Source organism: Cydia splendana, chromosome 24 (assembly GCF_910591565.1).
Source record: "Cydia splendana chromosome 24, ilCydSple1.2, whole genome shotgun sequence".
Classification (NCBI taxonomy): domain Eukaryota; kingdom Metazoa; phylum Arthropoda; class Insecta; order Lepidoptera; family Tortricidae; genus Cydia; species Cydia splendana.
Window position 1 is genome coordinate 5322501 of NC_085983.1, and position 27187 is coordinate 5349687.

The window sequence follows — 27187 nt, forward strand, 5'->3', positions numbered from 1 at the left end:
ATACAAAATACAAATTACAGTGTTTAAAATAATGTATTTCAAATACAAAATACAAAATACCTTTCAATTTTTTTGTTTAATCATTTAGTTTTTTTAACGAATATCCTTTCCTAAAAACTTATTGGGTCATTGCGCTAGTTTTCGTCCACTTGACGAAATTTGAATATAAACCTACATTGCTGCACAAATTTGGACTGATTTCAATCCTTAATGTCGAAACAAAATATATATCTGTCTACATATCAAAATTATGGACCAGACCAGGACTGGTCCATAAATTCAAAGTCGCTCAGCGAGCTATGGAAAGGGCTATGCTCGGAGTCTCTCTGAGGGATCGTATTCGAAATGAAGTTATCCGTCAGAGAACTAAAGTCGTCGACATAGCCCACCGGCCGGATTAGCAAGCTGAAGTGGCAGTGGGCCGGTCATATTAGCCGTAGAACCGATAACCGTTGGGGTAGACGAGTTCTCGAGTGGAGACCGCGCATCGGCAAACGTAGCGTAGGACGCCCTCAGACTAGATGGAGCGATGACCTTCGCAAGGCGGCTGGCAAGAGCTGGTTCAGAGTTGCCGCAAATCGTGCTCAATGGCGTGCAATAGGAGAGGCCTATGTCCAGCAGTGGACGAGAGTAGGCTGATGATGATGATGATGATGATATCAAAATTATATTTCGCAAATAGTAAATTAAAAATGAAATATATTATTTGCTAATCCGTCAAGTAGTCTAAAACTAGAGCATGGACGGAAACTACTGCAATGACCCTATACCCTGGCTGTTGAAGAAAAGTTCCGCGCAGAATAGCTCGCGCATTGTATTTGCCCTCGTACAAGTCGTACATTATATTTAAATAAACGTTCCATTTTAGGATTATAGAATTTAATAAAATGTATTTTGTAGAAATGTATTTTGATGCTTGAAGTATTTGAAATACAAAATACATGTGAGTGCAGTATTTGAAATACCAAATACAAAATACTTTTCCAGGTAGTATTTGAAATACAAATACAAAATACAAAAATGTATTTCAAATACGTATTTCAAATACATGTAATTGAAATACTGCCCAACCCTGAATATATTATAGTTATTTACGATACAAGTGAATTGCCTTTTCGCACGTGTATTTACAACGTTTTACGGTACTCCAACAACCAGTATTATGTATGATAAAATCGAAGATAACTGTCGTTTTAACAACATAATTATCACCATTCCGCGTGATAACTACAACCGTGCTAGGCCTAAATATGACAAGACAATTCTAATTAGGGTTCATCTTATTTTAGGTATCCCCTCCACCCTAAACCACGTAAAGCTGTCAGATTCAAATCCAATACTGCGTCCGTACCCCAACGTAGCCAGCAGGACTTTGGTGTCCGTGTATCGGCCCAGGGTCGACGAGTGCGGACGGCTTTGGATGGTGGACACCGGCCTACTAGAAGTTCCTGGTAAGATCTGTTATTTTAGTAGTAGTTGGTAGGTAGTAGTAAACTCTTTATTGTACAAAAATACATTTAAAAAAAGAATTACTCAAATCGGACTACGGATGTCATAAAAAAAAAGTAAGTACCGCACAACCGAATACAGAACCTCCTTCTATGAAATTGAAGTCGGTTAAAAATAAGGTAAAATTAGTAAGAAGTACAAAGGCGAACTTATACCTTTGAGGGATCTCTTCCAGTTAAGCTTTGTGTAGATGAGAGGAGAGAGTGACAAATGCAGCATAATGTAGTACAAGGTACCAGAAAGATAAAAGATACAAATATTTTTTTATGATATAAATTATTTTTATTAAAGAGAAAAGATAAGATAAAAGACATTTATCTTTTGCATAGTCAATATCTAGTGCATGTTTCCGCGGGAGTCCGCTGGATGCGGGTGGCGCAAGACCGGTCATTGTGCCACTCTTTGGGGGAGGCGATGTCCAGCAGTGGACGTCCTCTGGCTGATATGATGATGATGATGATGAGTGCATGTTTCAGGAGAGAGGAAGCAGATTCAGCCTCCTGCAATAGTCATCTATGATCTTAACAGCAAAACGCAGATCTTGAGATACCAGCTCAAACCTACGGATCTGGTCGACGAAAGGACGCCAGGAGGTAAGGCCTATTTAGTACTTAAATTAACAATATCTGTACTGTCTGTCTGTTACAAAAAACTATCGTCCTCATTCCACTCAAACGAAGTTGCTGGCAGAAGTAATTAATAATGATCAATCACAGACAATGCGATGTCTATAACACCTTACATCCTTAAGGACGACTCACGTTAGACCGGGCAGTGTCCGGGCCGGAATTTCCGGAACTTACTTTTATATGCCGTGACAGGCGATCACGTGATGCTTTCCGAAGAAAAAGATGCGCTGGAAGCTCCGGGTCGGACATGGTCCGGTCTAACGTGAGTCATCCTCTATCCTTACACAAATCAAAATATTTAAATCATTTGATGTGATTTATAAACTTTTGAATATAAAAAATAAACGGTTTTTACAATAATATCCTTACTAAATCCAGGTCTAACCTCCATAACGGTGGACGTCGGGGCCTCCTGTGAAGACACATACGCCTACATCACGGACCTGGCCACCAACGGACTTATCGTGTTCTCGCTCAAAGAGAGAGCCAGCTGGAGGATACAGGACGACAGTTTCAAGCTCGATGAGGGAGCCATGAATTTCACTGTTGCTGGTAATTATTCGCACCGGTCTAATGCACGTCCCATTTGTCCCTACAGTACGTTACTGCCGCCATACATGAGGCGGAAACAAATGGGAATAATTTATATGAATGCATCTATTCGTAATGGGGTCAAACGAGAATACACCTTAGTGTCACCCAAAGTCAGAAGCAGTTCAGAGTGACTCGAAGAGCTACCCAAAGAACTGCATTAAGGTAGTCCACAGGGCCGTATCGTACGCATCGAACGCAACGGATTTTACCTCCAGTAATCTTTGTCACAAGTGAGTCACTGATCCGTGGACCAGTGGATGCACTTGTGTTACTTTCTATACAAAGAATACTAAAATCCGTTGCGTGCGTGGCGGCCCTGTGGACGTCTAAGGTACCTTTAGGCTCATGAACCACGGTTGGTCGACTCTTCCTAATCACATGTCCTTATTTTCTATCTATAGCATAAATTAATACATTTTAGATACCATTCTTCATTACAGGACACGTGATCAACTGGCGAGATGGCTTATTCAGCATTGCGCTATCTAACCGGGATGCTACAAACAGCAGATCAGCCTTCTTCCATCCGCTGGTGTCCACCCAGGAGTTCTCCATCGACACGGCTGTGCTCAAGTCTTCGAGACAAGGGAACATTAATAGTCAAGTGAGGGTAAGGTAGCAATGATTTTTCGCTATGCATGATTCGGAGTTAGTGTTTTTACTTAACTAGAATGGGGATATAAAATAAGTTAGATCGTAGTTTATTGTGGTAGGTTGATGGTGTTCTTGTAATTCAAGTTAAGGTGGCCAGTGGTTACTGCTACAGCGTTAAGGATGACTCACGTCAAACCAGGCCGTGTCTGGGCCGGAGCTTCCGGCGTTTTCTTTTCTATAACATGATAGGCGATCACGTGTGCTTTCCATATAAAACGATGCGCCGGAAGCTTCGGCCCGGACACGGCCCGGTCTAACGTGAGACATCCTTTAAGCTAAGCGTATGCTTAGTTCGCACGCTAGTATGCAGCTACACAGTTCGTTCACGCAGCGCAGCGCAGAGCAGATTTTGTAGTCATGTAAAGTATAAAACGTCCTTTAGCTACGCACGCTGCATCGCATGGACATTCCATACTTTACAAAATCTGCTTTCGTCTGCTGCGTCGCCTGTGTCTCACCATACGCTTATGACCCTTATCCAAGAACATTTTAGGATATGAACGTATTTTTTTTTTATATGACCTCTCTTTCAATAGGGTGTATTACCTACTGCAATGTTCTGCCGCCAGAGTGCAGCACTAATTTGTTTAGTAAACCATAGAGTAACTTATACATACTAGTTAGGCCTTAAACAGTTTTTTGACAAGTTTTCACTATGACATTGATGCACCAAGGCGGTTTGTTTACAGGTGGTCTACCGCGAAACGCGAAAATCGAAATTTCTTTATTTGCCTCTCTATCGATCGAATAAGCAAGAGTGATAGCCAGAAACGGAACTTTCGATTGTCGTGTTTCACGGTAGGCCATGTGATTGACCTAGTGACGCATGATGTGTCATTGATGATGTCAATGAGGTTTGTTTACTGTATGTGCTAGTGGTGCCACCTTCGCGGAGCTTTGCCTAATATTCCCTCATTCATTATGTCCAGCTCCTAGGCACCAGAGGTCCGCTAACCCAAAGTGGCAGCCACGACTACCACAACGGCGTGCTGTTCTTCGCCAATGTGGCACAAGATGGGGTCCTCTGCTGGAACACCAGGAAACCACTTACTCCAGAGAATGTGGTGCTAGTAGCACAGGACCATGAGAAACTTGTGTATATATCAGGTAACCTACTAATCAATTCTTACGCATAGTAGCATACCGTATTAAAAGTGGTAACAGACTAACGCACCGCACCAAGGTCATTGTGCGACGCACCCATAAGTAAGAGCGAGAAAGCGATATCTCTTTCTCGCTCTTACTTATCGGTGCGTCGCACAATGACCTTGGTGCGGTGCGATAGTGTGTTACGGCCTTAAGGTTAGGTTATAAGATGGTTATTTTTGGGGTTTATATTCAGTTTCAGGTACCTACATTAAACTAACTTACCTATCTATAAAATAAAACTAAAAACTAATACTAATAAAATTAAAATACATCTAAGAAATTGGGCCCCTTTGGCATGGTGCCGAGGACGCTGGCAGCATTTCCCCGCTGTATTGCGATGCTAATACGTTGTGCGAGAAAGCTGCCAGCTCTTCGGTCACCGTCATACACTCCACCATGGAGGGACTCAAGTCCAACATGAAAATCAATCTTCCCATAATAACCGATGTTAATGATGAAGACATCAATGACTCAAACTTAAGGGGTATCCAGACTAGTAAACTTTTCTCCAATCTGATTAAATTTACCGATCGAATCAGGACGTGCGAAGGCAAACGCCAATTTGGCTGACATATTACCGATAAAATGAGGTGCGGACGCAACAATGCCAATTTGTGACGCCAGTATTTTTGTTCTGGGGCATTTTTTTCAATTTAAAGGGCTCGAATATCATTATATCACCATAAATCTAAAATTGGAGATTGACAACAATTTGATCAGTCCCGTCTGGATACCGCGCTTTAGAGGCTGAACCACAAAGTCACAGAGTTCACAAAAAAATGGCTACCAGGCGCTCTCGATGATGAATAGCCGAGAAATTATTGACTAGTCTCCAATTTATGAGAACTCTTCAGATGCATGAAGCCATAATAACCTCAGAGAGAAGTGAAGTCGATGGTTATGAGATGTTAAGTTGTTGATTTCTCTTAATTCACATTGTTGCAGATTTAAAGGTGAAAGGTGACGAGGTGTGGGTCCTAGTCAATCAGATCCCCCGTTTTGTCTACTCCACCCTAGACCCCAGAGAAAATAATTTCTACATTCTGAGGTAAGCCAAGGTTTTAACTGGCTAATTAAAAATGCTGCTAAGAGCTATTTAAAAAAAAAGTTGTGATTAGTCAGAAAAGTTTTTTTTGCTAAATAGTGGATTGTGTCACAAGGGAGCAAAATGACATATTTACTGCGAGGGCGTACAATTCTGAACGAACCAAACGATTCTAAAATCGTCGGGTGAGAATACGTATAAATGCCATACGCCACTTACATTGGTTTGTAGGAGAGCGAAAAGAACCAAAAAAAGAATTTTTTGTACCATATAAATATTGTAAATATAGTGGTCATCATAAAATAAAAGCATTTTCACCACACTAGCTCGGAAAGGCTTACTTTGCACTTCAAAAACTGATAGCAAAGTTGCATTTTATTCACACGTGAGGCAAAGTAATCAAATGCAAATTTTGAATTGTTTTCTTATGTTTTCTGGTAGAATTAACTTTTAAATGATGATTTTGGATGATAAATATTTAATAACAGTCATTTGGATTTGATTTGGTTTGATTGTGTTTGATATTTTACATTTAATATTTGCTTCGGGTTGGTGTGGTGAAAAATTTTGTGTTTCACTCGGGGGCAAATTTTGTTTAACTCTCGTGCTTTGAAACCCTCGCAACGCTGAAGATTCCATTTTTCGAACCACTCGCTACGCTCGTGGTTCAATTTTGGAATCTTTCGCTTGCTCGGGTATCAATATTAGCACGAGCGGTTAAACAACAACTTTGCCCCCTTGTAAAACAAATAACTATTTTAATATTGCCATATCCGTTTTCGATGAGTAAGGCCTCATACTAACGAGCGCTTTTTCAACGCGCGTTAAAAAAGCGCTTGAATCCGTCGACACGCTAAATTCGATTTAACGACCAAGGCTTAAAGTCGAAAATCCAACAACGCTTGATAAAAAGCGCCACTGCTGTCGTGTGAATAAATACACATGTATCCATTTGTGTCATTCAAACGCTTTTTTAACGCGCGTTGTAAAAGCGCCCGTGGGAATGGGGGCTAAATGTTAACCGTACAATGTATGATATGACACAAAAGTGTTGGATATGTCACACTTTTGTGATAATTTTCTGTTAAAAGAGTGTAATTATCCTATAGCAAAATGCGGATATGGCACAACATTTTTCAAAAATAGTTTTTTAGGGTTCCGTCCCCAAAAGGTAAAACGGAACCCTATTACTAAGACTTCGCTGTCCGTCCTTCCGTCCGTCTGTCTGTCTGTCACCATGCTGTATCTCACGAACCGTGATATAAATTTTCACAGATGACGTATTTCTGTTGCCGCTATAACAACAAATACTAAAAACAGTATAAAATAAAGATTTAAATGGGGCTCCCATACAACAAACGTGATTTTTGACCAAAGTCAAGCAACGTCGGGCGTGGTCAGTACTTGGGTGGGTGACCGTTTTTTTTTTGCATTTTATTTCCGTTTTTTTTTCATTATGGTACGGAACCCTTCGTGCGCGAGTCCGACTCGCACTTGCCCGGTTTTTTCAAAAACCGATTACCGTCAATTATAGCATATTTTTTGTTATTTCAGGAATTATTAAAAAACGATTTTGCCAAAAATGGACATGGCACAAACGTATTCTCAACCGGCGAAATCGTAACGCGTAAAAGAGAATCCTGAGCGTAGTGAGGTATTCAAGTGTTAACGCCCAAGATGGATATAATTTTGCTAAAATGTGATTCTTACTGACTGACATGTTGTGTTTGCCAGACTATAATCACACTATAATAATATATAGCTTTGTCAGTAGAATAAGACGGGACATTTGAAAAACGTAGGCGCAAAGTAGGTACCAGTTAACCTAATCGTCCAAACAAATCTTGAATTTCGCGCCTCTTTTACTGTCAAAGTTGGCTTGAAAGAGTGTACCAAAGAGAGAGTGTACTTTCAAAATGAAGGTTTTTATGTTCAAAATGAATTATAAAAATACTTTTTTTTTCAGAGGGAGAGTACAAGATCTGATCAAGAACACGAAGTGCGCGTGATTTTAAGTAATAAATAAAACATAATTTTAATAGATAACATTTTTATTTCATTTCTAAGAAATCGAAATTTATATTATAAGAATGCCGTAAATCAAAATTAAATATAAGTACTTTACTATTTATTTGTTTGCCACAATACACACAGAAAATACAAATAGGTAATAAAATGAAGAAAAAGAAACAGATAATACCAAATCCAAAAATAGAAACACAATTTTTTACAAAATTGAAATAGAAAGAAAAATTACATTGAAATACCGTTCCATTTTGTCAGTCAGTATAAAGCCCCCTCCAGACTATGCGCGTGAACCGCGGGCGAAGCCGCGAACGCGAGTGTGGAGTCGATTTCGCTGTCCGCGAAAATCGACTACACACTTGCGTTCGCGGCTTCGCCCGCGATTCACGCGCATAGTCTGGAGGGGGCTTAAGAACCAGGAAAACCATACCGCCACCATACCATGGTGTACCATGTTTATTGCAAATAAATGAAATGAAATGATATTATACCCATCCTTTTCTTTTGGGTGCTATTACTAGTTTCAAGACAAAGATAGTATGATTCTCTCTGTCTTATGTTTGAAATGAAACAGTCCTTTGACAAACTATACACATGACAACAACGCTATAAAGCCGTAACAGACGGGCGTACACTACTGTGATTTTAGCTTTAGTCCGGCCAGCATTTCTCTTTCTCTCTCTCACTTAGGCCTCATTCAACGAGCGCTTTTTCACCGCGCGTTAAAAAAGCGTTTGAATGACACAAATGGATACGTGTGTATTTATTCACACGATGGCGATGGCGCTTTTAATCAAGGTGTCCTTGGAATTTCGACTTTAAACCTTGGTCGTTAAATCGAATTTGGCGTGCGGACAGATTCAAGTGCTTTTGTAAAGCCCCCTCCACACTCGTGCGCGAATCGCGGCGCGAAGCCGCGAACGCGAGTGTGGCGTCGATTTTCGCAGACAGCGAAATCGACTCCACATTCGCGTTCGCGGCTTCGCCCGCGATTCACGCGCATAGTCTGGAGGGGGCTTAACGCGCGTTGAAAAAGCGCGTTGAAAGAGCGCTCGTGAATGAGGCCTAAGCCCCCATTCGCACGACAGCTTTTTCAACGCGCGTTAAAAAAGCGCTTGAATCTGTCCAAGCTCTGAATTCGACTTAATGACCATGGGTTAAAGTCGAAAATCCAACAACGCTTGATAAAAAGCGCCACCGCTATCGTGTGAATACATACATGGTTATCCATTTGTGTCATTCAAACGCTTTTTTAACGCGCGTTGAAAAAGCTGCCGTGCGAACGGGGCCTAAAGCCCCATTCGCACGACAGCTTAAAAAGCGTTGCGTTAAAACCCGACGTTGGCGCTTTTTTACCGTTTCCAATATTTGTGTTCATATGAACGCTTAAAAATCACTTGTGAGTCGTAATGCCACGTACGCATCTCAGCAAAGCCATACTTTATTTGCTATTACGACGTATTATTTGAATATAGCTTGAATGTTTCAGGAATTTGTAAGCATAAGTTGACATTTTTAAGGTGAAACTAATAATAATCTTGACGATTGACACCAAAAATTGACACTTGACAGCCAACTGACAGCAGCGCCGGCGCTTTTTTAACGCTTGTGAGAACAGATACACGGAGTTCCGTATGCTCTATTCAATTTGACGCCAACGCTCAACGCCGAAAATCGAACAGTGCTCGATAAAAAAGCGCCGCGCTTAAAAACCGCCTTCGTGTGAATACATACATGGTTATCCATTGGTGTCATTCAAACGCTTTTTTAACGCGCGTTGAAAAAGCTGCCGTGCGAACGGGGCCTAACGGACGTACGGCGGACCACCTTCAACTCTCGGAGTAAGGCCCCGTTCGCACGGCAGCTTTTTCAACGCGCGTTAAAAAAGCGTTTGAATGACACCAATGGATAACCATGTATGTATTCACACGAAGGCGGTTTTTAAGCGCGGCGCTTTTTTATCGAGCACTGTTCGATTTTCGGCGTTGAGCGTTGGCGTCAAATTGAATAGAGCATACGGAACTCCGTGTATTTGTTCTCACAAGCGTTAAAAAAGCGCCGGCGCTGCTGTCAGTTGGCTGTCAAGTGTCAATTTTTGGTGTCAATCGTCAAGATTATTATTAGTTTCACCTTAAAGATGTCAACTTATGCTTACAAATTCCTGAAATATTCAAGCTATATTCAAATAATACGTCGTAATAGCAAATAAAGTATGGCTTTGCTGAGATGCGTACGTGGCATTACGACTCACAAGTGATTTTTAAGCGTTCATATGAACACAAATATTGGAAACGGTAAAAAAGCGCCAACGTCGGGTTTTAACGCAACGCTTTTTAAGCTGTCGTGCGAATGGGGCCTTATTAACAATTAATTGGTTATATCCTCTAAGCTTCAACTCGATCGAACAGGGTTTCGGACCGGACTAATATTTCTGTCCGGTACGCCCGTCTGTTATAGAATAGATATACTCATTGACTTGTGGTGTGGAGGTGTCTTTCATCTGTCATGGCTGTTATTGTTTTGATTAGATTACCGAATAAATAAGTGTATTTGTGATAATACTCTTTCAGTATTAATAACGTAAGTGGAATTAAATAATATTTTCTTTAAAATCCATTCAGGTATTGTAAAACACAAAATCGATATAAAACAAAATACATTTTCCTTACCGCATATTGATGACGAATCGTTGCGAAATAGCTATTTCTGTGAATTAGTTATTTACGATTGTTTACTACTGATACTGCGATACCATATTACGATTTAACGGCTAAATTATAACAAAGCCTCAATTCGAGCCTCATTGCCACTTAAGACCTAAAAAATCTTATTAAGGAATAAATACGAAAAGATGACGTCATGGGGAAATAATGTTTTTCCTTATAATATCTCATTGCGCCATATAAAGGGTTTATAGGGTCTCTATTGTTTTCCATAAAGTTTTAAGTCACTCATAATATATTGTTTGTCCGAATTTTCGTTAGTCATAATTTGGTTTTTCTCAGAAACTTTTCAGGATTGCCATATAACAAACCTAACCTAAACTATCTATAGGATAACCTTGCGAAAATACAGAAAAATTAACGGTTTCAGAATTATGACTAATGATAATCTGACAATCATTACATTATGACTTTCAATAATCAGAGCTGGGCACCGTTAATCAAAAAGTTAACTTCGTTAATTGTTAATCCGTTAAATAAAAAGTTAACTTCGTTAAACGTCGGAAGTTAAAGTTAATTGTTAATCGTTAACCCGAAATCGTAAATATACGCAATAAGAAATAAAACTAGGAGAAATAATCATAAATTTTACTAATTAACATGGTAATCATTACTATACTTGGTCAAGCAGATCTTGTCAGTAGAAAAAGGCGGCATATTTGAAAAATGTAGGCGCGAAGGGATATCGTCCCATAGAAAATTTGAATTTCGCGCCTTTTTTTACTGACTAGATTTGCTTGACCAGCTATAATTAATAATAGCATAGCCAATAAAAATATCATTCGCTAGCATCTGCCATAAGGTGCATGTGCCCCTTCATGAACATGAGCATGAGCATATTAAAATTGTCGCCTGATAGCGACGGGCGTTTTGGAGATAAAATATATTTTCCCGCCGAAAACAGGCGTTCCACAGCAGCACTCGATGGTATACTGGTGTTATATTTGAGGCAGCGCGCGGCCTTGGTGTGAGTAGGTACTTAGGTATTAACGATTAACGGACTTAAGAAAAGTTAACGGAAGTTAACAAGTCCGTTACAGGTTTTTAAAGTTTTAAACTTAAAAGTTAATCCGTTACTCGAAAACTTAACTTCGTTAATTAACGATTAACGGATTAACGAGTTAATGCCCAGCTATGTCAATAATCATGTCAAACAAAGGGATCCGAGTGTTTATACTGTAGCCGGTTCCCGGTTGACTGTTAATCTGCAAAACCACTGATTAATGACATAGTTCTTGACCACCTCTGACCAGTATCAGAGATTACTGGCTTTAAAGATCGGAGACCCTCAGAAAAATTTTAAATTTGAGGATTTGCTGGAAGGTAACATTTTGCATAACCCTATTTTTGACTATATTTGTTAGAACATGATGATGATATAATGATGAAGATGAAGTCACCATCATCATTATATCAGCCAGAGGACGTCCACTGCTGGACATAGGCCTCCTCCAAAGAGTGCCACATTGACCAGACTCACAGGACATACTTAACCTTTGACTATCTTCTTGCATTTTTTGCAGTAGGACGCTTGAAGTCCTGAATATGTCGCCTCATGTATGGGTTTAATATAAAAACCGGCCAAGTGCTAGTCGGACTCGCACACGAAGGGTTCTGTACCATTATCTATAAAAACGGTCACCCATCCAAGTACTGGCCCCGCCTGACGTTGCTTAACTTCGGTCAAAAATCACGTTTGTTGTATGGGAGCCCCACTTAAATCTTTATTTTATTCTGTTTTTAGTATTTGTTGTTATAGCGGCAACAGAAATACATCATCTGTGAAAATAACAACTGTCTAGCTATCACGGTTGGTGAGATACAGCCTGGTGACAGACGGACGGACGGACGGACAGCGGAGTCTTAGTAATAGGGTCCCGTTTTACCCTTTGGGTACGGAACCCTATAAATGATTACTTAATAAAAGTCTGGTTGCTAATAGCAGTTGTACACTACACTTTTTTTAATGGTATTTCTACTCAGAAACTCATACTAAGTACGGAGAAGTTTTTGTCGTGATTAGTATGAGTGTGAACTAGGCTATATTATGCCAACTACTATGATTAGGTTTAGCTAAGCCCAGCTAAAAGCCAGGACTATCTCAGTAAGATGGTGGATATTCATTTATTTCCAGAAAACCTGAGAATGTATTGCCATCTCTGTCACACGGAGATGTCACCGTCTCACAACGGTAGCTCGGGACACCGGGCTGCACGGGAGCTTGTTGCTGCAGCTTTGGACAGACTGAGTAATCATCTTGCTGCTGCGGACTCAACTGAAGGTAAATAATATGAATAGTATATTTTCAAGCAAACCATGTTAAATATAGAATGTGTGAATACGAAAATTACAATTATATTGCAACTACAGATTAAAAATACATACTTAGACTCTGATATACATATACTCTGTATCTTTAGGTACTTAAATAAAAGTAAACAAATATTTTGTACATTTTCGGGTAGTTATAAACTTATAACATTTATTGATTAACCAACCAAATACAAAACCACTTAGATCCGTCACTGAACGACCTGAATTTAACCTACATTATTTCATCATGTAATGATGTAATGTCTTCATCTACCCTCAACTGGCTTCAGAAGCCATTTGAGGGTAGATATAGTTTACTCTTTTTTAAATACCCATAGTCTAATAAAACATGGTCTTCTCTTCCCAGAGTGACACAAGGCTACGTCACAATAACATTGCCACTTTATATAGCGCTATTGCATATTATTATATAGCGCTGTCGCATGATGACGTAGGCTTGTGTCAGTCACGTGGTCGGAAGAGAGTACCAGGCGGAGTATATTATTATACCATGTAAATACCTAAAGATACAGACTATAGGTAACATCCATAACTCGGGAACAAATATTTGTAATAAAAAAAATAGATGCCCTTACTAGAATTCGAACGTGGAACCTCCTGCTTCGTAGGCAGAGTCACTACCGACTAGGCCAGGAGGCCGTCAAAATGCCTGGTATATTACTTTTCAAACATGATGGGTAAATGGGTATGCTCAGTACCGTCTTTACCATAAGGGCACACGGGGCCCGTGCCCAGGGCCCCCATCCTCAGGGGGTCCCGAAGAACAGACAGTACCCATGATAAATAGATCATAGTAGAAAAATGTTAGTTCAATTTGCTTTCTTTACTTTCCAAAAGGGCCCCAAATTCTTATGTGCCCAAGGGCCCCAGCATAGTTTAAGACGGCCCTGGGTATGCTGCCAGGTGTCATCTCCATACAATTTAAAATCTAAAAACGCCAAATCTCGCAAAATTGTGCTGAATGGGGTAGGCAACTGTCAACGGTTTGCATAGATGGCGCCATCATAGCTTGCCCCTTTTTCTATGAGATTTGGCTTAAAGGGCTGGCATCCAGGGCATTAAAAAACAAAAATTTGACACAATTCTAGGGATTGACGGGGCAAGCTATGATGGCGCCATCTGCTAAATACTTCGACAGCCCAACCCCATTGTCATATATGTCAGTGTACCCTTTGTGTTTGGAAAATAGTACAAAACCGTAGCCATATAGGATAGTGTGCATCTCTTTCTTAATATATGTACCGTATTTTTACAGTTTCTAAAGCATATTCCGAGGTGGAGACAGACAAGACTGCGAAGACTCCGGAAGCTGTCAGCTTCTGTGACACTTGTAACGTTGTGTATGCTATCAATGAACAAACATCCCACTACAGACAGAAGAAGCATGCCTTGGCAGTGCTCAATGAGCAGGTAAAGAAAGTCCCCCCCCCCCCCCCCTCCCATCTTGCAACTCAAAAAGCGCCATCTAGAGTTAGCTTTCCTATTATTCCATCTCCCATTTTACCACAGAAGAAATAATAGTACTACCGTACAGAAAGGACACTTCCTACAAACCCGAAGTCTGACAGCGGTTCAGGGTCGAATCATGCTATCTCTTTCTAATACATGGCACTATCCCTTTCGGCTTTTTAGGGTTGTCAAAAATCAAGTGATTATCTTATCTGTGGTCGTGCACTCAAAAGGAAGTCACGTGGTGCCAACCCTAAAAATTGCTCGGAGCAATGCAAAGCCGAGCGGAGCCGAGTTCGACCGAAGTCAGGAGTGTCTCTCCACTGATTTTACTAGGAAAATAACTTACGGTCAATGTGGCTAATTTCGTCATAGGGGTTATTCCGTCCACTAGCGTTTTTCTCGAACAACGAACAACATTGACTGTATTGAAAATAAATTATTTTTCACGATGCATGAAATAAAGCACCAGAAGATTAAAAGAAAAACGTAGACAACAGTTATATAGAAATATAAATAGTTTATTCGTGGCATTAAAATAGGTAACAGACAAAAGAGAAAAAACCGGGCAAGTGCGAGTCGGATTCGCGCACGAAGGGTACGGAACCATAATGAAAAAAAAAACCGAAATAAAATGCAAAAAAAAAACGGTCACCCATCCAAGTACAGACGCCCGACGTTGCTTAACTTTGGTCAAAAATCACGTTTGTTGTATGGGAGCCCCATTTAAATCTTTATTTTATTCTGTTTTTAGTATTTGTTGTTATAGCGGCAACAGAAATACATCATCTGTGAAAATTTCAACTGTCTAGCTATCACGGTTCGTGAGATACAGCATGGTGACAGACAGACGGACGGACGGACGGACAGCGAAGTCTTAGTAATAGGGTCCCGTTTTACCCTTTGGGTACGGAACCCTAAAAAAGAGGAACAATAATAAAACTTACACTTAACATTACAACACATATAGATGATATTTAGACACAATTTCTGTTTCTCAACCCGTCATCATCATTCTCTTGCCCTTGTCCCATTCACTTGGGGTCGGCGCAGCATGTCTTTCTCTTCCACACCTCTCTGTCGCCCGTCATTTCATCATTCACTTGCGTTCGTTTCATATCATCTCTCACACAGTCCATCCACCTTTTCCTCGGTTTTCCTTTCCTCGTACTTCCCTCCACATTCATTCGTAATACCTTTCTCGTCACATGACTTTCATCCCTCCGCATCACATGCCCGTACCATGCTAGGCGATTTGCCCTTACTTTTTCTGTTATGGGTGCAACTTTCAGGCTTCCTCTTATAAAACTATAAAGAGTAAATAATTTGATTGTGACGTCACATGCTAGTGTTTCATATAAATTCCATAGTAGCAAAATCGTTTTGACAGTTCGAAAAAAGATACTGATTTGACTAGTAGACAAATACCTTATTGCTTTTAGTTTCCTATAATTGAAAATCAAAGAAATATACGCTCGTGGACGGAATAGCCCTTATGATGGAATTAGCCCCATTTACCTTACCTAATACATTTATGTTTTCAAGCTTTTTGCAAAATTACATTTTTTATTATAAGCTGTATTTTTTTAGGCGTTTGAAGAGCTTGTACAAGCATATATCGGCGAGGAACCGAAATCGGAGACACCGAGCGAAGCGACCGACGATGTGGCATTTGTTGACGAGAGTGAAGGTATTCTGAACTATTGCATAGTCTATATGTATGTTAGTTAGTTAGTGTGGGTCAAATCTTGGAAGCTAAATTTGACCCACTTACCGATTTCCGATTTACCTGAAATTTTGCATAGGTAGGTACATATGTAAATCGGATGACAATGCAATATTATGATGACATGGGAGCTGATCTGATGATGGAGACAGGAGGTGGCCATCTGGCCATGCTGGGAACTCTGTGATGAAACAACGCAAACTAATTGTGTTAGAATTGACTTGATGCGTATTAGTTGCCTGTTGAAAGAAAAGTACCTATTGTCAGCGATAAAAGCGATTAACCTTTTCGACGCCGTGTCAAACACAAAAGCACGCGGGCGCCACGTCACCGAAGTGTCAAAACTGAAATTGAAGTTTATGCATATGCACGTAGGTCTATGTTGCTCTGTGGTCTGTGACCGATTAATCAGTCTTTGGCGTTGGCTGCGGTGCGGATATATCAGTCATTGGCGTCCAAAAGGTTAAATTAAATTATTGACAATTTCAGCTGTCAAAACATACACCTGTCACCTATGCGCGCTCGAAGTCCCTCGCGTGTTTCGCGCCGAGCACGAGCGCGGCTCGCGGCACCGCGCGAGCCGAACATTCGCGCTCGCCGCCGCTCGCCGCGCTCGCGACACGTTCGCGAACGCAGATAGATGTGATGGAAATAAGTTTAGCGGCAAAATGATGAGGAAGCTGCTAAAAGCGTATACTGGGGTAGTTGAAAGTACTGAAAACATAGAAGGTAAGTTCTTTGTTTGTATCTAATAATTTGACTACTAGTCAAATAAGTTTCTTTTTTCGAACTGTCAAAACAATTTTGCTACTATGGAATTTATATGAAACACTAGCATGTGACGTCACGATCAAATTACCTACTCTTTATAGTTTTATACGGGTTTTAAAATAGAAATTGTGTCTATAAACAACTACTCTCTACGTTTCTCTAATCTTCTGGTGCTTTATTTCTTGCATGGTGTAAAATAATTTATTTTAAATACAGTCAAATACCCTATTTTTGCAAGCTTTCTAGAAAACCAGTTGTGGTCGATATGCGATCTTGAGATCTCTGTTTATTTTCAGAACCGGAGCTAACCGTCCCAGAACCGGACTCAACAAAAACCGAACCAAAACTGACACCCAAACAATACTTCACAGACATCCTACCTAACCTGCCTTACGTTGGCACCTTTAACACCCTATACATGGACAATACTGAATTTGTAACCATAAAAATTGGTACGGAAACCCTAAAGATACATGTGAACAATTTAAATGGGTTATATAATATAGATGGGAAGGAAGAATATTATATGAATTGTAGACTTTGTGATGGGTTCTCGACGTCGACGGTGTATTATCCTTCGATGGGACAGCAGGATAAACTGCATGTAATGTCCTTGGGACATGTGAGGAATGTGTTGTCGCCTGTAGACAATGTGCATTTGATAAGGAAGGTGAGTTACATCCCTACTATAATATTATCAAAGAGAATAGAGTGTATAGAGGGTTATTGTCATAGTATATTTTGTAGTCACAGTAAATTTACTGCCATCTTTCGACACAGGATTAAAACTAAAATGTTTTTTTTTAGAACGCCATATGACTTTGAGCCATGTTCTTTCACTGATATGTGTTAAAATTGTTAAATATCAAACGGTGTCGCCAACGCCATCTAGCCGAGTATAGGCCATAGGTGTGGCGCCATCTATTCGAACATAATTTTTTCTTGATTTTCCGAGGCACGTTTTTTCCTTAGACTTTATTTACCTTATACTTATAAAGTTACATATGTGACGTCCCACGGTCAAAGGTACCTTATGGCGGGTATGGAGTTATGCATACCCCAGTAATCTACAATAAATAAGCTATCGATAACACAAAAGATCAACCTTCTAGGTTGCGTAGTTACAGAGATATGATTTTTTGAAAATAATGTTGTGAAATGAGCAACTTTACGATAGAGAAGTTTTAAGTTTAGCCGCCTAAAAAACTATGTTCCTGAAGTAAGTTACATAGTTGACTACAAATAATAATACCTTATATATCTGAGATTAAAAAAATATTGCGACTTGTTCTATAATGCAAATAGAAACTTTTGATATCGACTGATTTATGTGTATACTAACCAATCTCTTGAAAATAAAGTTTTATTTCATTTTCACGATTGATTGCAATGAGCTCTCAAGATTTAAATTTTATCTATTAGAAAACGACACTGACAGACAGTTTAAGCAAAAAACAATACCGATTTTGAGGTGAAAATGTATTTTCTGACTTTTTCATATAAAATCACAAAATTGAATATTTTTACTTTTAATGTGACACACAATCAACTTTTCTGAGCACATATGAAAGAAATTCTGTCATTCAAATGAAATAAATCCTAAAACCCCAACTAAATACTATATTTAACCCCTTATGCCACTTTAAACTTACATAACAATAACAGTATTTGCTCCATACATTTACGAAAAGGTACCTTATGGAAATAAATCTAATAATACATCACTACAAAATATCAATCATATTACAGTTTATCTTTTATGAATAGAAAATATTAATTTACATTAAACTGCCCCAAATTTAATTAGTTCTTCGTCATAATAATCTTAAAAAAGACCAATAATTTGTATGTAATGAAAAGGTACCTTGTGATTAAGTTACATGATGAGGCATGATGATGATGGAACAGTTAGGATAAACTAATAATATTTTGGGGTTAAGATGGTATAAATCGTCTATTTCTTATCAATAATATATTTCGGTTGCGGTATTGACTAGTTTTTTTGGGAATTTTCAATCTTTTTTCCATAAGGTACCTTTTCTACTAAACTCTGAGACGACATTACTAGGCTTATAACTAACTTATAACAAAAATAAAAACAGGTAAACAAACGTTACGCATTAAGGTTACAGATCACACATTAAAAAAAAATTGAGCATTTTTTCACCTCTTTACAAAACATTTCATATCTCCGAAACTAGAAACCCTCATAAGGTACCTTTTCCCGTGAAACGTCACATATATCTTTGATATTATTAATATATCTGTGAGTAGGTACCCGTAATTGGCTTTCTAGTGTTACCTAAGTTTGTATAATGTTTTTGTAGCTGTTGGTACTCCTTAATCTAAATAAATAAATGCGAAAGTAACAATGTCGGTAACCTCTTCACACTTAAACCGCTGAAACAATCTAAAAAGATGAAATATGGTATATTGATAGTTTGCAACCCGGGGAAGGACATAGTTTTTAATAATATTTTTCTTACAGGTTGACGATACGCATTCCATATGCCACCTCTGCAACCTACACATATCTCCGTTCGCAGTCGAAAACCACATATTAAAGGATGTCAGACACACCGCAGCTCTATCCGAAGCTTTAGAACGGGGGAAAGACTTCATAGAAACCAGCGATCACTTGAAAATCATGATCTACATGCCACAAGCAGCGAAGCCAAGTATTTTCAAAAATAATCAGAATAGATGGCACTTTGGTATACCTCAACAACCGAAAAATACGCTTTTTGGTGCCCAAAACAGTTTTGGGGCGAATGCTCAAACTTTTGGAAATGTACAGAACGCTGGTGCGCCTAATTCTGGTTTTGGAACACCTGCTTGGAATTCTGTTGGTCAAAATACTGGTTTTGGCAGTGTCGGTGGTCAAAATTCTAGTTTTGGCAGTAATAGTGCTCAAACTACAGGCTATAGAAGTGCTTTTGGGAGTGCTAGTGTCCAGAACGCTGGTTTTGCCAATTCTACTGCTCAAAATACAGGTTTTGGCAGTTCTACTGTTCAAAACTCAAGTTTTGGTAGTGCTCAGCCAAATAATTTTGGTTCCAATGTGCAGAGTAAAAATAGTCTTTTTGGCACTACTCAGAACACAGGTACTTTTGGCAACGCTCAAAACTCTCCTAGCTTTGGCGCAGCACAAAATAAAACTACTGGTTTTGGCGGAGCACAAAATAGCACAAATTTTGGCACAACACATAATGTTAGTTTTGGCGTAGCTCAGAATAAAAGTACTAGTTTTGGCGGTGCACAAAATGACGGTACCAGTTTTGGCGTTGCGAATAACGCTACAGGTTTTGGCGTAACACAGAATAAAGGTACCGTTTTTGGCGCAGCACAGAAAATTACTTCAAATAACGGCACAGTTGGCGTAGCTCAAAATAGCTCTACCGGTTTTGGCATAGCACCGAATAAAAGTACTAGTTTTGGCGCTCCTAATAATTCTCCAAGTTTAGGCGTTCAAAATAATGCTACTAATCTCAACGCGGTTCCGATAAAAGCTGTAGGCATTGGCGCAACACAGACTAACGCTACTAGTGTTGGCGTAGCACAAAATAAACCTACTAGCTTTGGCGCACAAAATAATACTAATCCTGGCGCAAACCAGAAAGGTACCGGTATTGGCGCATCGCATATCGCTTCTGATTTTGGCGCAGTGCAAAAGGCTATTGGTTCTATTTTCGACAACGCACAGACTTCGTCGAATATTCAAAAAGAAGAACCAGAGAAAGTCGTTGATAATAAACAGTCAAAGAATTTCACTTTTAATACGTCACAAACTATTGACACTACTGGTTTTAAATTTGTCCAAAGTCAATCTGACAACAAAACACAAGATATACAAACTAAAGATAAAAATCAGACAAAAACATACGGTTACGATAAAACACAGAGAGCTAAACGCTCTCCTCCGAGAAGAATAAATTATTCTTCATCATCGTCAGATTCGGACTAAGATAATAGTCCATAATTGTTTTCCATCGTATTTTCTCGGAAACGTTCGTATTTGTCATGCTACTTCAGTCAACCTCAGTACTTTTTGTACCAAGACTGACAAGACGCGTTCGTACGTTTCCGTGAAAATACGATGGCAAATAATTATGGCATGGCAATAAAAATGCCATAACAATCCCGTGTGGTCACAGTACATATGAGGTCAGAGCCTGCTGTTTGGCGTTTTGTCCCAAGCGTACTTAACTCAATAAATATAAGATGGTTTTTTCCAGAATTAGAGTTTATGGAATGTACCTTACCTACAGGGGACCCAAAAATATGATGACATTTTTTTTCTGCGGTATATTGCCGATAATTTTAACCATTTGAACTAACGTTTGCGTTTATATATCAAAGTTAAAGGAGAACATTTTGAAGATATAATACGTTTTGTTTTATTTAAATTATTGTTTTAATGACATTTTGGTAAAGACGTGAATAAGAGATATATTCCTAAAAATTGTTTGACAAAGTATTTTTGGGCCATCCTAAAAGAAATTAAAACAATTAGACAGTAATGACAGCGTTGTATTTATAATAAATGTAAGCTAATATTGATTGTATCACTAAAATATATGTTTTAAAAATATACTTACGGAGTTTTTGTCGCACAACAAAGAAAAAAAATACACAATTATCCAACTAAATTTCACGAGTATCAGTTGAGAAATGCGGTGTAACCCATATTATTATGTTTAATTTTTATTCTATTATTATATTTGTGTATTTATTATTGATTTTGTGATACTTATATTTCACATTATAAACATTTCAGTGCAGTTCTTGGTAATCTATGTCTTAACCTTCTGGCCTATAATGGCATCTATACCTTGGCATCATTGTAGACGTGGTTCAGCACCATATCGGAGGCCTGGGGTCCGCTAAGGGCTTCACAGGGCGCGGCAGGACCGCTTGGTACGGCGCAACGCCGGAACTGGGTCAAGGAACTCTGAAAACAGAAAGCTTGTAGTTAACACATGAAGGGACACACTTTTTTGAAGAAGGTGCACTCGAAATGTTCCGATAGACCCTTTTGAAATCTTTGCGTAAACCTTATTGGAATGTATGAAGGTCTATAATACCTACACTGTAACCGTGCGCGTCTGTGAGCGTCTTTGGTGATCTTTAAAATACGGTAATGACGTTAAATTAAGTTAATAATATGTGTGGTTTTCATAGCTCGGAGTACCTCGCGTTGGGACACGACTAGGGTTTGCTCCCGGGAAATACCGGAACCGAAAGTACCGAGAATTCCCGGGATTTAGAGCCAAGCAAAGAACCGGGATTTCAAAATTAAACTCCCGGTACTTTCGGGATTTTCGGGACTAACATTTCCGGTACAATATTTGATTATTTTCTGTTACTTAGCATGAAATAATCATGTTTTTAAAGAAATATATTTTATCAATCTAAGGCGGTTAGTAAAAGGAGTAGATTAACGTACCTTTATCCAGCCTCAAATTTTCTTCCCCCTCCTTCAATGAACGTCGGTATCTCTTAAATCTCTTCCCTTCTTCATTCCGGATTCTTTGAGTTCTAGTAGGTTTTATTAGGAAATCGTACAAGTAAGTAGTCTCTTCCTTCTTTTGAGCTCTGATGTCTGTCAAATCATAACAGTTTATTAATATTATGTAGAAGAGTTTATGTGTTCAGTGGCGGAATTCCCTTAAGGCCCAGTAGGCCCGGGCCTAGGGCGGCCAGATATTAGGGGCGGCAGTCTATATGGTGGATCCTGAGAAAGGGGCGGCTAGTACTTAGGTACTACACAGGGCCTAGGGCGGCAAAGACTGCAAATCCGCCACTGTATGTGCTACCTCCAAACAAACGCCGTGTGACGTGTGGTCGTTAAAAAATAAACCACTATCGTAGATTGCGAAATATAGGTGGGTTGTTTTGTGCATTAGCATCATTATGAAATCTGCTATAAAAAACTAAGTGCGGGTAGATCGAAAAACTAGCGCAGTACAGCTAGAGTTGAACCAAGAGTGTTATTTTGTTTACATTAGTTAGCAAGTTCCATAGAATGGCACTTTAGTGGTATCTACCTACTGATAATAATGTCAAGTGGCTTGGTAGAAAACTTATCGACTCACCCAGACGACCCCAGTCCTCGTCTTCACCACTACTCACTGCTCGCTGCTGCTCAATACTTCTCCAACCGTTACTAATTGGTTCTTTGCCATCTGTTTCATTGCCTAATCCGAGTGCTGTTAAAATAGACATATTTAATTCTAATTTGTAGACTAAGAGCCTACTGCCTCGAATATAAAAAGGTTTTATAACAATCCGCCGTTAGATAATTCATCATCTTCCTGGCGTGGTCCAGGCTTTTTACCACAGCATATAGTAGCCGGGGTCCGTTTGGGAACTAATCTCAAGAATTGACCTTCCAATTCAGCGGGGAAACTAATAGGCCTTATTGGGATTAGTCCGGTTTCCTTACGATATTTTCCTTTACCGACTAAATGACTAGTAAATATGAAATGATATATCGTACAAAATGATATAGAGCTAGACCAAGCTAAGTTGGCAGCGATTTTGATAGCCCAGACTGTGCAAGTGTTATTTTAAAAGTCAAACTTCTATGACACGATGACTTTTAAATAACACTTATTGCACAATCTGGGCTTTCAAAATCGCTGCCATCTTAGCTTGACCTAACTCTTATAATCATCGTCGTTCCGAAAAACTCATCGGTACGAGCCGGGGTTTGATCCCGCAATCTCCGGATTGAAAGTCGCACGCGCACGATCAGTAGGTAACTGCTATAGGTACTCTGTATCTGGTGTTTAAATAAAAGTGAAAAAAAAATCTACCCTCAAATGGCTCCTTAAGCCAGTTGAGGGTAGATGAAAACATTAAACGATCAAATAATGTAGGTTAAAGTCACGCCGTTCATTGACTGATCCAGGCGGTTTTATATTTGGTTGGTTTGGTTAACCAATAAATGTTATAACTACCCGAAAATTTTACAAATTGTTCGTTTACTTTTATTTAAATACCTAAAGATACAGACTATAGGTTAACAGCGCTCCACAATTTTAATTATTTTTAATTTAAAAGAGTATAGGTATAGTGTACCCTTACCCCATAGACCCATATCCAGTTGCAAATTCTCTTCCCTCTTTATTGAGCGTCTGTATCTCTTAAATCTCTTTCCTTCTTCATTCCGAATTCTTTGCGTTCTAGTAGGTTTTATTAGGAAATCATAACTCTTCTCTTGCTTGCTCTGGGTTCTACTCTCTGACAAACAATAACAATTTAATATCTGGGAGACCGAACTTTGCTCGAAAACATATAAAAACTCAAAAATGCGCGTTTTTCCAAAGAAGACCTAGCTAGATCGATTTTTTGCCCCCGAATAGCAATAGCAATTTTCATCGAAATCGTTAGAGACGTTCCCGAGATCCCCGAAATTATATACTCTTTGGATCGGAACAGGATTTTTTTACAAGAGATTACTTCGCTTTCTATTTACATCCTTAAGAATAGAAGAATAGAATAGAAAAACATTGATTGCTGCTTAAGGTACAAGTTGGAGCCCAGCGACGTGTCGCCGCGTCATATTGCTGTGTTAATTTGCTAACTGCAGAACGGTAGCGCCATCATACTTATGCAGTTGGTTCCGAGTGAGAGTAACAATAATACTGATCTGCGGTCAGGCGAGGCGACACGTCGCTCGGCGACGCGTCGCCGTCGCTGACTTTGAAGTATTTCATACATAGAAACCAGTCGTGTAGCCGCGACGTGTCTGTATTCGGAACACATCGCCGTGGTCCAACTTAATTGTACCTTTAAGGATGACTCACGCTAGACCGGGCCAGTGCCAAGCCGGAGCTTCCTGCGCTTCGTTTTCTATGGAAAGCACCACCGATCAGCCATCATAGGAAGGTACATGTCGGGCGTCTCGCCCCGGGCCCGGCCTGGTCTAGCGTGACTCATCCTTTACTTACCAATATGATTTTTCACATCGGTCGTCGGACCCATTGTCGCACACTTAAACACCTTTCCGCTGGAATCTTTTATTTCAACACACAGATCCGATGTCTCGGCAGGGCACGTATCCGAACATTTTGGAAGTCCTACTGTCCAAGCGACATAAAATACTGTAAAATAGAATATATCCAAAAAAAACTTTATAAATTCTAAATCTAAAAATCTAGTGAAACGAAATCTAGTGTCGGGTCGGAGGCTAACGCAGCGTACTATAGTTACGCAGGCGAACAACGCGAACGCGAAGCGAAGCGATGCGGCGCGGGGTGAATATATCCTTTGATACCTATAGAAGTGTCCTACGTGGGCGATCTCGTTCTCGTTGCGAACGCGAACGCCTTGGGCCCGCCGCGCCGCGTCGCGTTCGCGGGTTGTTCGCTTACGGCCTGGCCACGACATTGGTCTAAGGCGATCGGCGGCGGCGACCGGCGGTAAGTCGCAAAAACAATAACCCGGCGACGCATAATGCATGCCACGAGCCTTGTCACCGAGCGGCAACGCGCGCGGCGTGCACCGGGCGACCGGCGGCGGCGGCGAGCGGGGCGGCGCGCGACTCGAACATTTGTATCGGGCAGCGCGGGCGATGCCACGACTTTACGGCCTGGCCACGACATTGGTCTAAGGCGACTGGCGGGGCGGCTGGCGGCGCGGCAAACGCGAGCGACCGCCAGGCATGCCACGTACTTTCAGTAGCGGCGGCAGCGACTAGGAGCGGCTAGGACGTAGACGTATTTAAAAACATGTTATTTTTCAAAAGTGGCACTTCAGTGCATAGAATACATTTAATTGTTTGTCAATAGCATCTTGTACAGAAGAGAAGGGGTGAATGGGCTAAATACAGGACGACAAATTTATTTACATCTAGTTTAGTATTTTATATATTATGTATAGAAAGCACCCAAAAAAAAAGCGAGTACACAAGAATGAGTGTGGAGACGTTACAACATAATTAAATACGCGAAAGTACATTTAAAATTTCAATAATATACGCTTCCGTGTCCATGTCGCTCGAAAAAAAAACAAAATGTTTTGTTCCGCACGCCACCGCTCGATCCGTCTCGCCGCCTAGGCCGGTCGCGCCGCTCTACGTAGACGCAGCGTAAGATCCACTTCGGGTCGCTGAGCCAGCGAAGTACTTATTAATAGTAGTTATTTTATAAGATACACAAGGCGGATGAAGCCGCCCGGTAAGCAAAATATTGCCTGTGGTCTTTCTTGGTAGGTAGAGTCAGCTGCAGAGATAACTGACATCCCCCCCCCCCCCTCCATTTTGTTTGCAGGGGGGCCAACTATCTCTGTTGTTTCAATTATAATTTACGCTAATTTTCAACAAAAAAATCCAAATAAAATGAATTTAAAATTTCACGAATTTTCAGGTAGGAAAAGATTGCTTAATTAATTTACTTACTAAATATAAGGTATACGGTAATAGAGAGTCCACCCATTTTCTTAAGAATTTTAATTATAATGCAAGTAAATTAAAAGAATAATAGCCTGTTTTATTTGGGTTTTAACTAATTGACTTTTTAAAAGATTGCTTAATTAAGTTACTTACTAAATATAAGGTATAAGGTAATAGAGAGTCCACCCATTTTCTTAAGAATTTTAATTATAATGCACGTAAATTAAAAGAATAATAGCCTGTTTTATTTGGGTTTTAACTAATTGACTTTTTAATTAACTTTAGCGATAACTGTGTCGTTTTTAAGCAAAAGGTACCAACATGTTTTCAATAAGGCACTATTTCCGTTAACATTACGACGCTTAAGAATCAATACTGTCTAAGTAACAAATATTTTAAAATTTAGACAATTATGACATGCTATTCGTTATTTTTTTCTGCAACTAACTGCATTAAAAGTTAAAAAACGTCAAAAATGTTAGACAGTATTAAATCTTAAGCGTCGATAACAGGAATACAATTCATATTTCTGTGAATACAGAGGTATATAGGTATAGTATATTATATTAGAAATGGTATTTTATTTGGCACACAAGCGTAAGGCTTGGTTGATGGTAAGCGGACACCGCAGCCTAAGGAGACTTGCAACTCCAACGGTGTCACAGGGTCACCATAAATGTATTGGTGCGCTAGATTAGATTGACGCAATAAAATTTCTGATCAAATTGTCAATTAGATTATCCCGTCTGGACACCCACATAAATACTGACTTTCATTGAGTATGAAGATAAAAACCATTTTTTTACTGACCCGTTTATTTTTCAACCAAAATAATTTACACTAGATTATCACAAAACTAGGCGAACTAATCAAATTAGCAAGTTGTTGACACGTTGCGAAACTTTCACCGTTTGAACGCCAGCAAGAACGCTATAACGGCTCGGCCACGACATTGAGCGACCTGCGACGGCGTCGTGAGTCGTACCCGTAGCGCCACGAAAGCTAAATTATGTTTAAGGCGGTTATCACACTGCCACAGCATTTCGTTACGAAATGCGAAACGACGATTTCGCGTGCAACGACGACGATACAGTGGTGCGGTTTGCTCCGTATGTTAAATCCATACGGGCCTCGGTGTGGCATAGGTACAGTCAAGTGTAAAACTATGGGTGCATACATCTT

General features: G+C 39.7%; 4 protein-coding genes across 4 annotated transcripts in view; 2 read left to right on the forward strand and 2 right to left on the reverse strand.

Moving 5' to 3' along the window:
• The window catches only part of LOC134802187 (L-dopachrome tautomerase yellow-f-like), an 8739-nt gene extending 1144 nt beyond the window's left edge, over positions 1-7595 (forward strand). Inside the window, exons 3-9 of the mRNA XM_063774782.1 lie at positions 1290-1451; positions 1986-2102; positions 2517-2690; positions 3173-3342; positions 4316-4493; positions 5481-5583; positions 7547-7595. Of these exons, the coding sequence (XP_063630852.1) occupies positions 1290-1451; positions 1986-2102; positions 2517-2690; positions 3173-3342; positions 4316-4493; positions 5481-5583; positions 7547-7589 (947 nt within the window). The 3' untranslated portion in view covers positions 7590-7595. The remainder of the gene's footprint in view (positions 1-1289; positions 1452-1985; positions 2103-2516; positions 2691-3172; positions 3343-4315; positions 4494-5480; positions 5584-7546) is intronic.
• The window catches only part of LOC134802393 (uncharacterized), a 329661-nt gene that overhangs the window by 293463 nt on the left and 9011 nt on the right, over positions 1-27187 (reverse strand). The gene's annotated exons all lie outside the window — the stretch shown is intronic.
• On the forward strand, positions 10090-20842 carry LOC134802325 (uncharacterized). The gene is made up of 7 exons (XM_063774927.1): positions 10090-10185; positions 12463-12609; positions 13918-14072; positions 15702-15801; positions 16327-16566; positions 16905-17278; positions 19097-20842. Exons 2-7 carry the CDS (start codon positions 12474-12476, stop codon positions 20570-20572), a joined length of 2481 nt encoding a protein of 826 aa, XP_063630997.1. The 5' UTR covers positions 10090-10185; positions 12463-12473; the 3' UTR covers positions 20573-20842.
• Positions 21501-26203, reverse strand: LOC134802168 (uncharacterized). The gene is made up of 6 exons (XM_063774762.1): positions 26159-26203; positions 24564-24716; positions 23698-23853; positions 22704-22817; positions 22055-22210; positions 21501-21559 (listed from the first exon to the last, which is right to left on the reverse strand). Exons 1-6 carry the CDS (start codon positions 26193-26195, stop codon positions 21501-21503), a joined length of 675 nt encoding a protein of 224 aa, XP_063630832.1. The 5' UTR covers positions 26196-26203.